This window comes from Anolis carolinensis, unplaced genomic scaffold (genome assembly GCF_035594765.1).
Source record: "Anolis carolinensis isolate JA03-04 unplaced genomic scaffold, rAnoCar3.1.pri scaffold_11, whole genome shotgun sequence".
NCBI classification, from domain to species: domain Eukaryota; kingdom Metazoa; phylum Chordata; class Lepidosauria; order Squamata; family Dactyloidae; genus Anolis; species Anolis carolinensis.
The window spans coordinates 25,029,468-25,045,385 of record NW_026943822.1 but is presented as its reverse complement, the minus strand read 5'-3'; the positions used below and the strand labels follow the sequence as shown (position 1 = coordinate 25,045,385).

At 42.3% G+C, this 15,918-nt stretch overlaps 1 protein-coding gene and 1 long non-coding RNA gene across 3 annotated transcripts in view; both read right to left on the bottom strand.

The window, feature by feature from the left end:
- Nucleotides 1-2,530: 2,530 nt before the first annotated feature.
- LOC134293930 (uncharacterized) lies at nucleotides 2,531-9,715 on the bottom strand. 2 transcript variants are annotated; one of them, XR_010000890.1, is made up of 4 exons: nucleotides 9,113-9,715; nucleotides 3,518-3,610; nucleotides 3,282-3,412; nucleotides 2,531-3,135 (listed from the first exon to the last, which is right to left on the bottom strand). It is a non-coding gene; the product is annotated as an uncharacterized LOC134293930 (long non-coding RNA). The 2 variants fall into 2 exon arrangements; XR_010000889.1 differs by having other exon boundaries at nucleotides 2,531-3,412.
- A 920-nt stretch (nucleotides 9,716-10,635) lies between these two features.
- The window catches only part of tln2 (talin 2), a 45,438-nt gene continuing 40,155 nt past the window's right edge, over nucleotides 10,636-15,918 (bottom strand). Inside the window, 5 exon segments of the mRNA XM_062963097.1 lie at nucleotides 10,636-11,947; nucleotides 12,138-12,263; nucleotides 12,491-12,673; nucleotides 14,730-14,792; nucleotides 14,901-15,026. Of these exon segments, the coding sequence (XP_062819167.1) occupies nucleotides 11,819-11,947; nucleotides 12,138-12,263; nucleotides 12,491-12,673; nucleotides 14,730-14,792; nucleotides 14,901-15,026 (627 nt within the window). The 3' untranslated portion in view covers nucleotides 10,636-11,818.

Below are 15,918 nucleotides of genomic sequence, written 5' to 3'. Positions count from 1 at the left end.
CAGGCCCAGATAGGCTTATAGCAATATACCTATTATTAATAATAATAATAATAATAATAATAATAATAATAATAATAATAATAATATTATGGTGCTCGTCATGGCGTTGCAATGTTTGAGATAGGGCTAAGTGCGCCTGAGGGAGCATCTCCATGTGCCCCCCGAGGGTCCCCACGGGCCTCCTTAAAGGCGAGGAGGGGGCTATTTATAGGGCGGCCGCCCCGCACCTGCCGTGGGGTCCGAAACCCAAGACGCGAGTGCCGGGGAGCCTGAGCTCATGCCTCCAAATACCTCGCAAGCGGACGCGCCCGCCCGGGACCTTGCGATGTCTTTGGCCGCACTCTCATGCCGTAATACTATAATAATAATCATACATGATTTTGGGCAGAATGGATGCAGCTTGGAACCGCTTTCATGGCTATGGCTCAGTGCTAAGCAACCCTGGGATTTGTAGTTTTGTACGGTCTAAGGCCCAATCTACACTGTGGAATGAATGCAATTAAGAAATTAAAACTTTTTTTTTACTTTAAAAAAAAAATTTTTTTTGCCTCTCAATTTTTTTTTCTTTTTCCCTTTCTCCTTTTTTCTCATTCTATCTTTCCTATACCCACCATTGTTCTCACTCTTTCTATGTAAAGAAACACTTAATAAAAACATTTTTTAAAAGAAAAGAAATTAAAACTAAGTAAAACCCCAGGCCCAGATGGGCTTACAGCTATTGTTATCAATAATATTCATTGCCCAGGCTCAATGCTATCCAACCCTGGGAGATGTCGTTCACTTTGGTGCTTGCGAAACTACATCTCATGGTGCTTAAAGTGGAATAGAAGTGCATCAGTCCCTCAGTGCGGATGCCCCGAAAGGCAGTCTCTCTTGCATTGTTTTGGCTTGAGGATTGGCAGGTGCGAGAAGCAACCAAACCCGATTGTCTAGTTTGGTTTTTTTGCATCGAAATCTCCAAAAGCGATGGAAGGAACGAGGCAGTTTCGGCTTTGGAATTGGCCCCGGCGGCTCAGGGAGCGGAGAAGGACGGAAGGGGAAAAGGCCGGTCCTTCTGGAAGTTCTGCTAAGCAGACACATTCCTTTGTGGCCTGTCTACACGGCGGAATTAATGCAGTTCAGCACCACTTCTCTGTGTTTGCTTATGGAGGGTTGAGCCATGCCAGGCATCCGGGCGAGAGATGCAACGAATGTCTGCCATCCGCGAAGGGCCAAATCCTTTAATCCCTTGGCATTCGGCACCTCGGTTTCCCGTGCTTTCCGTCAGCTGTCAATCAAGGCCCAAAGGACCGGAGCACTAGGTGCATCATGGCACGGCTGGCACAAGCGTCAGGGACCGAGCATTAGTCCATGGAGAAGATGCATTCGTCTGAGCCTTGGACGGAGATGCCCAGCCCAGCCCCGGCTCCCTTGTGCACGGACTATACGGACCTGAAACATCTCAAGATGTTCCTTGCAAGGAAGGATGGACGCCTCTTGGCCATGTATCCATCCACTTATCTATCTAGGCATCTATCCATCATCCATCCATGATCCAATCCATCCACCTATTTATCTAGCCATCTATCTATCAATCCATGACTCTATCTATCTATCCACCCATCTGTCTATCACTATCCATCCATCATGATTCAACCCATCCATCCATCCATCCACCTATTCATGTCGGTCTGTCCATCCACCTATCAATCAATTCATCTATCTTATCTATCTATCTATCTATCTATCTATCTATCTATCTATCTATCTATCTATCTATCTAGCCATCCATCTACCCATCTATAGATGGACCAATCAATTCGTCTACCTATTAATCTATCTATCTATCCACCCATCTATCACTATCCATCCATCACGATTCAACCCATCCATCCGTCTTGTCCATCCACCTATCAATCAATTCATCTATCTATCTATCTATCTATCTATCTATCTATCTATCTATCTATCTATCTATCTATCTAGCCATCCACCTACCCATCTATAGATGGACCAATCAATTCATTTACCTATTAATCTATCTGTCTATCCATCCATCCACCCACCACCCACTCATCTATCTAGCCATCCACCTATCAATTCATCTATCCATCCATCTATTCATCTATTGAGCCATCCACCCATCCATTATTCTATCTATCTATCTAGCCATCCATCCATCAATCCATGATTCAATCTATCTATCCAACCATTTATCTCTCAATCCATGATTCAATCCATCCAACCAACCATCTATGTAGGCATCTATCATCCATCCAACCATCCATGATGCATTCCATCCATCATCTATCCATCCACTTATCTATCTATCTATCTATCTATCTATCTATCTATCTATCTATCTATCCACCTACCCATCTATAGATCGACCAATCAATTCATCTACCTATTAATGTCTATCCATCCACCCACCCACCACCCACTCATCTATCTAGCCATCCACCTATCAATTCATCTATCTATCTATCCATCCATCCACCCACCCATCTATTCATCTATCTATCTATCTATCTATCTATCTATCTATCTATCTATCTATCTATCTATCCATCCACCCATCCATTATTCTATCTACCTATCTATCCATCCATCTATCTATCCATGATTCAATCCATCCAACCAACCATCTATGTAGGCATCTATCATCCATCCAACCATCCATGATGAAATCCACCCATCTGTCCATCCACTCACCTTTCTATCCATCTAGCCATCTATCTTTCATTCATCAATGATTCAATCCAATCCCTCTCCCTCCCTCCATCATCCATCCATGATTCTATCCATCCATCCATCCATCCATCCTTCATTCTCTCCCATCCATCTCCATCTCCCTATCCACCTTCTACCTTTCTATTTGTCCATCCACCCATCCTCCTCTCCATCCATGTACAAGTATATGAGATGCAGGTACGGCTTTAATGCGCTCAAGGCACCTTCCCCATAGAACATGGGTTGCGGAAGTGGAGCCAAAGTGGGTTAAACTTGCAGTGCAGACGCAGCAGGGATCAACACATGGATCAATGCCATGTGTCGGCATGTGGCCCATGGTCCGGGTGCCTTGTCACTTGAGAGCCCGGGATTATCGGCCCGGCTGTGGGATGCTGTTGGCAGTGGATCAAGATCAATGTGACTCTGCGCAAGGGGAAACAAACACCACAACAAACACAACAAACAAACAACAACATTCCTACAAAGTCACCCACCCTTGGGTTCCAATCTCATCTCAAACCCATCCAAACCATGACGTCAAAGCCAGATGATATTATTATTATTATTACCGTTATGTCAAATCCAGATGGTTGTTGTTGTTGTTTCAGGTAAACAACAAGGCTCAAGATGGGCGATCAAAACAGGGGGTTTATTATCCAACGAATGAGTATTTCGACCCCAATGGAAGTATATGACCAGTCTGGAAAATATATATGAAGAGGCTGGAAAATTACGCCATGGAAGGAGATCAAAGAGAAGACATCACAACCAATTAAAATACTTACTGAGAACCATGGACGGGTACCTTTTAATTAGCAAAGCCGGAGACTTCATTGAAGTTCAAACGCCATTAATTGAAAAGTCCATGAAATCGAGAACAAACTCCATTAAGTTTGGACTGAAATTGAGAACAAAGCCTGATATTATTATTACTATTACATTAAAGCCAGATGGTATTATATAATTATTATTGCATTATTATATTACCATTATGTCAAAGCCAGATGGTATATTATTATTAATTCTTATTATTATATTACCATTACGTCAAAGCTAGATGGCATATTACTATTATTATTGTTGTTGTTTTATTATTATTATATATTATTACATCATGCCAAAGCCAGATGGTATATTATTATTATTGTATTTATTATTGTATATTATTATTGTATTATTATATATATTATTACATTACTGTCAAAGCCAGATGGCATATTATTATTATTGCATTTATTATTGTATATTATTATTATATTATAGTATTATTATATATATTATTACATTACATCAAAGCCAGATGGTATATTATTATTATTATTGCATTTATTATTGTATATTATTATTATATTATATTATTGTATTATTATATATATTATTACATTACATCAAAGCCAGATGGTATATTATTATTGTATTTATTATTGTATATTATTATTATATTATATTATTGTATTATTATATATATTATTACATTACGTCTAAGCCAGATGGTATTATTATTATTATATTACCATTACATAAAAGCCAGATGGTATATTATTATTGTATTTATTATTGTATATTATTATTATATTATATTATTGTATTATTATATATATTATTACATTACATCAAAGCCAGATGGTATATTATTATTGTATTTATTATTGTATATTATTATTATATTATATTATTGTATTATTATATATATTATTACATTACGTCTAAGCCAGATGGTATTATTATTATATTACCATTACATAAAAGCCAGATGGTATATTATTATTGTATTTATTATTGTAGTTTATTATTATATTATATTATTGTATTATTATATATATTATTACATTACGTCTAAGCCAGATGGTATTATTATTATTATATTACCATTACATAAAAGCCTGATGGTATTATTATTTCAAAGCTAGATATTATTATTATTATTCTATTTTACTACCATTATGTCCAAAGCCAGATGGTATTATTTCAAAGCTAGATATTATTATTATTATTATTATTATTATTATTATTATTATTATTATTATTATTATTATTCTATTTTACTACCATGATGTCCAAAGCCAGATGATATATTATTATTATTATTATTATTATCATTATTATTGCATTCAAGCCATTAAGTTTGGACTGAACTTGAGAACAAACGCCCATTAAAGTTCGGACTTAAACACAGGACGAAGTCCTATTTCCAAAGGCTCCGCTGAAGTTTTAAATACTCTCATTTTGCTCTTAACTTTTGTAGCGAAAACCCTGGCGTGACTACCTTCCATTTAGAAATAAAACTGGATTTTTCTGAGGTTTTCTTTGAAGTCGGAGCCTTTGAAACGATCCAAACTTTTTGTTGTTTCAGATGGTTTTCGAAGCCCTTGCAGCGGGGCTCTTTTGCCCTGAGATCAGCTGGCGGTTAGAAGTATTTTAATCTATAGAAAGAAAACAAAAAGGCATTGCGAACACGTTCTGGAGCACATTCTGCCAGGAATCAAAGCCCAAAGGGGCCCCCAGAGGCCATCTAGTCCATCCCACTGTCATGCAGAATGGAGCTTAGAGCTAGAAGGGACCACAAATATAAATGTATGTATTTATGTGTGTGTATGTGTATACATATATCTACATATTTTTATATATATATATATATAATTTAATACACATACATTATAAAATATATAAAATATATACACACACAAATATAAAATATGTAAAATATATACATACATATAAAATATATAACATTTATATATATATATATATATATTAATATATGTAAATAAAAATATATAATATATAAAATATATTATGTATATGCACACAAATATAAAATAATAAATTGGAATTAATATATATATATAGACACAATAAAATATATAAGATTAATATATGTAAATATAAAGCATATGAAATTAATTTGAAATACATGAAAGAGTAAAATATATGAAATTAATATATACACACACACAAATATAAAATACGTAAAATGTATACACACATATAAAATATATAACATATATATATAATATTAATATATGCAAATAAAAATATATGATATATAAAATATATTATGTATATATGCACACAAATATAAAATAATAAATTGGAATTAATATATAGACACAAAATATATAAGATTAATATATGTAAATATGAAGCATATGAAATTAATGTGAAATACATGAAAAAGTAAATATATGAAATTAATATTAATATAAATATATTATATTACTAGCTGTGCCCGGCCACGCGTTGCTGTGGCTTATGGGAATAGCAGTGAATAGCCTTGCAGTCTCAAAGCCTGGCTGTTTTCTGGAGTAGCTGGAGCTTTTTGTTGTATGAATGTAGAGGCATGGATGAGGGGTTGTGCTGCCAAGTTTAGTGTTTCTGGGATGTGTAGTTTTGTTGTTTTGTCCTAGGCCGAAACGCCATTACCCTTTTATATATATAGATATATAAAATACATTATATTTCATAATAGAATATATGAAATATATAAAATATATGAAATAAAATATATAAAATAATAAAATATGTGAAATTGAATATATGTAAATATGATATATATAAAACAATAAAATATTATGCCTGTCTGCTGCACTGTTGGATGGTTTTCCCATCAGCGGCCAAAGCCATTCATTCCCGGCTCCATCCACATGACCTGGATCTATTTCTCCCTTTGGCTCCTTATAACACACACTGGCTTTATTTTCGGCGATTTTTGCAACCAGATCTCATGGAATCCGTCAGCAGAAAAACTTAGCCATGCGGGACTTCCTATCCCATCATTCCAACGTCCCAAAATACCCATGAATTGGTACAGTTCCCATTTCCAAAACTGAAACCTTGCTACAGCCAATGGCCCTTGCTTATTATTACAGGTATTATTACATTAATTTCTCATTTTCTTCTCTTAACGAGAGAGTATTATGATCGTAATAGGAGTGGATTCCCTGCAGATTCTGCAGAAAGAGAATAAGAATAATAATCTCCTTATTTTCTGCCTTTGATCCGACCACGGCTTTGGAGGCTCTTCCAAGTTTCTGCTTTTTCGGAGGGTCAGGTTTCGTTGCAAAACCTCCCCACAAAAAAGGGGGAAAAGATAAACAGAACTCTGGATCCAAATGTGGGAAAAGGCAAGGCTTTCACGGCCGCGGTTTTGCATTCCTTCCTGCAAAAGGATCCCTTCGCGAAAGAGAAACAAAGCTTTAAAAGGAAGCAGGCCCTTCTCTCCGTTCGCAGCTCCGGAGACTTTATTAGGCTCATCCCATTTCGGAATGCACGAATGCGCATGGACCACCGTGGCCAAGTCAGGCCGTAGCTGGCACATACATTTTAATGGTGCAAAGATCCTCCCAGTCATTGGTGACACCTTCAGCACTGAGCCCAAGCTGTGGACCAGTGTCCTCAGGCCGTCTTTGCCACCCTAGACCCCGATCGGCCCCACAACCGACCGGGAGGACCTCTGTCTTGTCTGGATTTAGTCTCTGCTTGTTGGGCCTCATCCATTCTGTCACATCTGCCAGGAACTGGTTCGGGACTCAAAGAGGCGGAAAATAGTAGAGCTGTGTCATCGGCGTAGAGATGACACCCAACTCCAAAGCTCCAGATGACCTCACGCTGCGGTTTCATGTACATGTTGGAAAACATGAGGGAGATAATGTAACCTTGTGGGACCCTACAAGTCAACGGCCAGAGGTCTGAGCTGGTGTCCCTCAGCACCATCATCTGGGTACGACCCTCCAGGAAGGAGTGGAGTGTCCCCAAGACCTATCCCGAAAAGCTGACCCAGAAGGATACCATGGGTGAAGGTATCAAAAGCCGCTGAGATATCCAAGAGGACCAGCTAGCTAGCTATCCACACACACACATACATATATGGATAAGACAACGATCAGGGATCCAAGCTGCTGTCCCCCAGCATCACTGTCTGGGTACGACACTCCAGGAAGGAGAGGAGTGCCCCCAAGACCTATCCCGAAAAGCTGACCCAGAAGGATACCATGGGTGAAGGTATCAAAAGCCATTGAGATAGCCAAGAAGGCTAGCTAGCTATCCACACACACATATATGGACAAGACAACGACCAGGGATCCAAGCTGGTGTCCCCCAGCATCACTGTCTGGGAACAACCCTCCAGGAAGGAGTGGAGTGTCCCCAAGACCCATTCCGGAGAGCCAGCCCAGAAGGATACCATAGTTGAAGGTATCGAAAGCCGCTGAGATATCCAAGAGGACCAGCTAGCTAGCTATCCACACACACACATGTATTGACAAGACAACGACCAGGGATCCAAGCAAGTGTTCCCCAGCATCAACACCTGGGTACGACCCTTCAGGAAGGAGCGGAGTGTCCCCAAGATCCACCCCGAAGAGTCGACCCAGAAGGAGACCATGGTTGAAGGTATCAAAAGCCGCTGAGATATCTAAAAGGACCAGCAGGGACACACTCCACCTGTCTAGCTCTCTGTGGAGGTCGTACACCAAGGTGACCAAAGCTGTCTGTTCCGTGACCAGGCCTAAAACCATACTGTGAGGGATCAAGATAATCGGTGTCTTCCAAGAATCCCTGGAGAGAGATAACTAGATACACATAAACACACACATATGGACTAGACAAGGACCAGGGATCCAAGCAGGTGTCCCCCAGCGTCACCATCCGGGTACGACCCTCCAGGAAGGACCGGAGTGACCACAAGACTCATCCCGAAGAGTCGACCCAGAAGGAGACCACGGTTGAAGATATCGAAAGCCGCTGAGATGTCCAAGAGGACCAGAGGGACACACTCCACCTGTCTAAGTCTCTGCGGAGATCCTCCACCAAGGCAACCAAAGTGGTAGGCTGTTGGGAATGGTGGAAGCTGAAGTCCAAAACACCGGGAGGGCCGAAGTTTGCCCATGCCTGCTCTAGAACCTTGATGGTGCGAATGCATCACTTTTGCAAAAGCAAGTGGAGACGAGATGCAAGGAAGGCCTCCTTTTCCGTCTCTTCTGCTCCAGACAACGGCCCACATTTTCCAAATTCCTGATCCGTTTGGGGAGAGAAACCAGCCGGAGCAAAGCTATGCCTGGAATGCGTGCAATGCGCTGAGTTCATTCCTGTTCCCGTCATTCAATGTGACTCGAAATATGTCCGGACGGCACATCATACCTTTCGCCTCTTTTTGCACAAAGGCGGCCAGATCAAGAACACTTTGCAAAAGTAAAACATTTTGTAGCAAAATAAACACTGCGCTGGCTGCACACGGAACTCTTTTACTTGCACAAATAAAATGTGTTATTATTATTATTGCGACTAGTATTGTTATTTCTATTCACTGTTGTGAAAGATGGACAGTGAAAAATTGGATAATAATAAACTCATTTGAAATATGGAGAAAATATTATCAATATTACTAATATTATTGTCTTACTTTTATCTCTTGATTGAAACGCAGTCGCCAATGAAGCAAAGAAATACCATGAGTGCGTATTTCACAGGGACCACGATGAAGAAAACGGCGTTTCATCTGTTCCTATCATTTGATCCAAACTGGGCGTCTTCCTTGCAAGGAACCATCGATGCATCTCCAACAAGGACCATCTTGCCGTCCAACTGCTTTTTTGCAAACTGTAATTTGCTGAGGTTTGGAACGGATTTTGCCAAAGCGAAGAAGCCTCCCCTGGCCTTATTTCCCCGGAATCGGTTTCCTGTCTCTCAGACGTTCCCTCGATTTTTAGAGAACAACCGCAGGGCGAATCCAAAACCTCCCTTGAGTTTGGACCAGATTTTGCAAACTGTCCTTTGCTGCATCTTGGACTGGATTTTGCAAACAAGAATTCCTTGCGGTTTTGACCAGATTTTGCAAACAATAATTCTCTGCAGTTTGCGCCAGATTTTGCAAATTGTAATTCACTGCAGTTTGGACCGGATCTTACACACAATAATTTGCTGTATCTTGGGCTGGATTCTGCAAGCAATACGTGTCTCTTGGACCGGATTTTGCAAACAATTCACTGCAGCTTGGTCTGGTTTCTGCAAACAATTCACTGCAGCTTGGTCTGGATTCTGCAAATTAAAATTCAATGCAGTATGGACCGGATTCTGTACACAATAATTCATTGCAGTTTGGACTGGATTTTGCAAACAATTAAATGCAGCTTGAACCAGATTTTGCAAATTAAAATTCAACGCAGTTTGGACCAGATTCTGCACATAAATAATTCGTTGCAGTTTGGACTGGATTTTGCAAACAATTAACTTGATCTTGGACCGAATTTTGCAAACAATTCACTGCAGCTTGGTCTGGATTCTGCAAATTAAAATTCAATGCAGTATGGACCGGATTCTGCACACAATAATTCATTGGAGTTTGGACTGGATTTTGCAAACAATTAACTGCAGCTTGAACCAGATTTTGCAAATTAAAATTCAACGCAGTTTGGACCAGATTCTGCACATAAATAATTTGTTGCAGTTTGGACTGGATTTTGCAAACAATTAACTTGAACTTGGACCGTATTTTACAAATTAAAATTCAATGTAGTTTGGTCTGGATTCTGTCCACAATAATTTGTTGTAGATTGGACTGGATTCTGTAAACTATAAATTGTTGCATCGTGAACCAGATTTTGCAAACTCCCAAAAATGTTTGGACTGGATTTTGAGTTTTTGAAATGGTTTTTTGGGATGAAATTTCCTACAATATCCTATGCAGAGCTCCTTGAAGAATGCCCCCCCCCCCCCCCGTCGTTTTCCTGAAAATGAGAGACCAAACACCTCGAGTTTTGGGTTGAGAAGCCGTGTATTGTCTCATCTACGCAAGAGGTATATATGTATGTATATTATTATTATAATATATATATATTTATATATGTATAAATCAATCAGGACGGATCCTTTTCCCCCCCGGGAAAAAAAATGTGCCGAAAGGAAGGAGGGTCTAGTGCAAACGGGTACCGAAAAAGGGTTATATTTTTATTTGAATGCCTTGGAGGAGAGGCCGGCGGGAAAGGGCTCCGGCACATTCATAGGTCCGGGTTCCGGTCCGGACATCGCCTTCATCGTGGAACGTCCAAAGGAGGAGAAGGGGGGACCCCAAAAACGGGACCTTTCCTCGTTTGGCTATACAGTTTCCTTCCTTGAACACGATTTTTCTCCGGGTTCGTTCCAAAGCCCGGAAGAAGCCCCGACCGCCGTCCGTCCGGAGAGAGAAATAAATAGGTCGGAACGTTGGGCGAGGGGATAATACTGATTTACGGCCCCTTTTTGCAAGAGTAAGAACGAGGAGGGAGGCCTGGGTTTTGATCCTGAGACACAAAGAAGGGAAAGGACGGGACGGGACGGAAGGAGGGCCACAACGGGCCACAAAAAGGGGGCCCCGTGGACCGAAATGGTGGACCACGTGGGAAACCCAAAGGGCGGGCAGAGACGGTGAACCAAGCGGGCCGACCAAAGTGATTGATCAGTACAGACCCAAATCGTGGACCAAATGGAAAACCAAAATGGTGGATTGAAACGGTTGATCAGTATGGACCAAAATGGTGGACCAAAATGGCGGATTGAAATGGTTGATCGGTATGGACCTAAGAGATGGACCCAAATGGAGGACCAAATGGAAAACCAAAAATTGTGGACTGAAATGGCCATTGTATGGATCAAAATGGCTGCCCAAAATGGTGGACCAAATGGAAGACCAAAATGGTTGATCGGTATGGACCTAAGAGGCGAACCCAAATGGCGAACTGAACGGAAAAGCAAAATGGCGGACTGAAACAGTGAACCCAAATGGCGGACTGATCAGCATGGACCCAAATGGCGGACCAAATGGAAAACCAAAATGGTTTGATCAGTATGGACCAAAATGGCCAGAGTAGTAGTGAAACCGCGGCCCCAAATGGACCAAAATAGTGGCCCAAGACGTTGGACGGTCAAGAGGGCCAAGGGTGTGTCCCACGGCGGAGGGAGAGGAGGGTCCTGGGAAGGAGGAAGCGGCCCTGCCGTGGCCTTCCTTTTGGCCCCGTTTTGTCCAGGGGGTCCGGCTGAGCCCTCCTTCCGTCCGCCGGCCCCCAATGTCGACGTGACCTTCGTCTCGCGCCAACCCCGGCAGTGCGGTGCCCCGCCCGTGCCCCCCTTTGTGTTAACCCTCGTCTTCCCGCAGTTCTGTGGGGAGGAACTTGTACTGCTGCTGCCGGATCTGGGCCAGCTTCTTCCGCGCCTCTTCCAGCTCCCGCTCCTTCTTCAGCATCTCCTCCTGCGCGGCAATGATCTGGGGAAGGAAGGAAACCTCGCCGTTAGAAGACCGGCTGCCACGTCCACAGGCCACTGCCACCCACACCAGTGACGGACCAGGACCAGCACTTGGCACCCACAACCCCCACCACCCACTTCACGCCCTGGTCGGGAGAGCAGCACATGGCGCTCCATCGTATCCAAAAGCGGGGGGCCCGGCTGCCCACCTGCGCGATGCCCCCCACAAACTTGGTCTTGACCACCACGTCATCGTCGTCCGCCTTCCCAAAGGCCGCCTTCTGCGCCGCCCGCACCAGGTTGTCCGAGGCGCGCTTCACCGCGTTCCCCGCCGCCTGGAAAAGAAGGAAGACACGCAGCCGCTCATAAACACACCACATTCCAGCAGCATCCTCTCCTGACATTTGGCCTGCATCTGTGGCTAAAGATGGCAGTAGTGTTAGGAGAGAGTGCTGCTGGAACACCTTGGCCAGGCAGCCCGAAAAACTCTGCCCATGAAAGCCTTCGACAACACACTATTATTATTATTATTATTTTGCAGCTGAATGTTGCTGTGCCTCACTTGCAGCCTGCGCATGGCCTCTGAATCCTGATCCGCTTTCACTTTGCAGGCCACCAGCAGCTGCGCCGTGGAAGCCGCCACCTGTTTGGCGGAGGAGATCAGCTTCTCCTCGCTGGCGTGACCCTGCACCGAGGCGTTGGCCGCTTCGCACAAGCTGCTCGTGGCCGCCGCCACCATCCGGGCCTGGAAACGGGAAAACAAAACCTGTTAACGTCTTATTTTACAACTGAGCTGGCACATGAACCAGGTCATCCTCCTCCTCCTCCTCCTCATCTGTTTAACACCATGTGACTATAGAGATTGAACTAAGCTAAAAAGTGTCTCCTTGGCTCCTTATCATTTGCAACAATGCGGGAGGGCCACAGCATGTGGCTGAGCGTAAGCCGGCACATGAACCAAGTGATCCTCCTCCTCATCTGTTTAACACCATGTGACTATAGAGACTGAACTAAGCTAAAAAGTGTCTCCTTGGCTCCTTATCATTTGCAACAATGCGGGAGGGCCACAGCATGTGGTTGAGCGTAAGCCGGCACATGAACCAAGTGATCCTCCTCCTCCTCCTCCTCCTCTGTTTAACACCATGTGACTATAGAGACTGAACTAAGCTAAAAAGTGTCTCCTTGGCTCCTTATCATTTGCAACAATGCGGGAGGGCCACAGCATGTGGTTGAGCGTAAGCCGGCACATGAACCAAGTGATCCTCCTCCTCCTCCTCCTCCTCTGTTTAACACCATGTGACTATAGAGACTGAACTAAGCTAAAAAGTGTCTCCTTGGCTCCTTATCATTTGCGACAATGCGGGAGGGCCACAGTATGTCCATCTTATTTTATTATATTGTCACTCATTTTACGCTTTACATGAGCTTTTATGGATTGATGTATTGTTCTGCATAATGTCGTTTTATTGTGTTTTTACTCTTTGTCATGTTTTAATTGTTGTACTTTGGTTATTGTTTTCGGGCCTTTGTCCCGTGTTAGCCGCCCCGAGTCCCAGCCGGGAGATGGTGGCGGGATAGAATAAATAAAGTTACTTACTTAGTATGTAGCCGAGCATGAGCCGGCACATGAACCAAGTGATCCTCCTCCTCCTCATCCACTAAACTAACATTGCTATGAAGTTAAACTTCAACTGGTGCATAAATTAATACTGAATGGCTCCCAAACGTTGCAAACGTTGCTCCGTTTGGGAGAAAAAAGGCGTATCTATATATATAAAAGCATGATGGCATCAGGGCAGCGGACTAAACAACAAAACTACAGGCCTCCCCAACCTTGAAATTTGACAACACAACCCATCATTCACGGCTCTAGGTTGATACAACAAAAAGAAAAGAAAAATAAAGTCCTAATTAGAGGGAGAGGAATAATTGTTTTTATCCAATTGCTGCCAGTTACAAGGCTTAGTTCCGCCCACTTGGTCTCCTAGCAACCCACTCAGCCCAGGGGACAGGCACAAGAGTTTGGAGAGACCCCTAAGGGCCATCCAGCCCAACCCTTTCTACTTTGCAGCAGGACACAATCCAAGCATTCCCAACACATGGACAACGTATAAATACTCTACAATACTACACAGGGATATAGACCACTTCTATCCTCACCACGTTCACAGGACACAAACAACCAAATGCAGAGTAAACATAAAGACAACCATACAACAGACATTCAATCCTAACACTACCATTTCTCACCAACACCACCAGACAACAACACAGCAACGCGTGGCCGGGAACTTAGTTAATACTAATATCAACTTATTACCATGTTTCCCCGAAAATAAGACAGTGTCTTATATTATTTTTTACTCCCAAAGATGCGCTAGGTCTTATTTTCAGGGGATGTCTTATTTTTCCATGAAGAAGAATTCACATTTATTGTTGAACAAAAAATGAACATTTATTCTATACTGTACAGTAGTTGTCATCACAAACCAACATAACCAAACCAGACAAACTGTGATTTCTATCAAGAATTTCTTGTTACTACCATTATTTCCATATACAACTGGTATGTACATTTATCAATCCTGCATGCTATGGTGTTTTGTTTGGCGGGCGCCGGGCATGCTTCCAAACAAAAACTTTGCTAGGTCTTACTTTCGGGGGAGGCCTTATATTTAGCAATTCAGCAAAACCTCTACTAGGTCTTATTTTTTGGGGATGTCTTATTTTAGGGGAAACAGGGTAGTAAGTTAATAAAACACAACATAACAAAATAAACGTGAGAAGAGCGAGATACTCACGGCAGAAATAAGTCCCTGAGACCACTGGCCGTCGTCGGCCGCATTTGCAGGGATGGCCCCGACCTGCAAAGGGAAAGGTAAGGTGTTGTGTGAACACTGCAATGTGCAAAACCCTGGGCCACACGCCATGCACAAAAGGGTGCTCGGAATGGACTCCTTGGGGTGGCTGACCTTCCCTTGGGCCACCAGCTCCCTCTGGGCGGCCGAAGCCGACTTGACCAGCGCACTGGTGGCCGCGGCAATGGACTTGGCCGCCTCCAGGATCTGCTCCTCAAAGTCCAGCGTCTCGTCCGCCTGCTGCAAAGGGCAAGGAAGGAAAGAAAGAAAGGCAACCATCACACAACAACAACAACAACAACAACAACAAAGGGAGACTTCCTGAGCCATAGGATCCTGGGGTTGGAAGAAGGGACCCCCCAAAGGCCATCCAGTCCAACCCTTTTCACGTTCATGCAGGAAAAGCACAATCTAATCCCTCCCAAAACATGCCCATCCGGCCTCTGATATAATAATAATAATAATAATAATAATAATAATAATAATAATAATAATAATTAATAATAATAATAATAATGATGTATCGTAGAGTTGGAAAGTTTCCCAAAGGCCATCCAGTCCAACCCTCTCCACGTTCATGCAGGAAAAGCACAATCTAATCCCTCCCAAAACATGCCCATCTGGCCTCTGATATAATAATAATAATAATAATAATAATAATAATAATAATAATAATACTAATAATGATGATGATGTATCGTAGAGTTGGAAAGTTTCCCAAAGGCCATCCAGTCCAACCCTTTCCACGTTCATGCAGGAAAAGCACAATCTAATCCCTCCCAAAACATGCCCATCCGGCCTCTGATATAATAATAATAATAATAATAATAATAATAATAATAATAATAATAACAATAATAATAATAATAATGTATCGTAGAGTTGGAAAGTTTCCCAAAGGCCATCTAGTCCAACCCCCTTCCACCTTCAGGTAGGAAAGGCACCATCAAAGCCCTCCTGACAGATGGCCATTCAGCCTCTGATTATTGTTAATAATAATAATAATAATAATAATAAGGTATCCTAGAATTGGAAGGAATCCCCAAAGGCTATCTAGTCCAACTCCCTTCTGGTTTCATGCAAGAAAAGCACAACTTAAGCTTCCCAACAGATGCCCACCTGGTTTCTGATA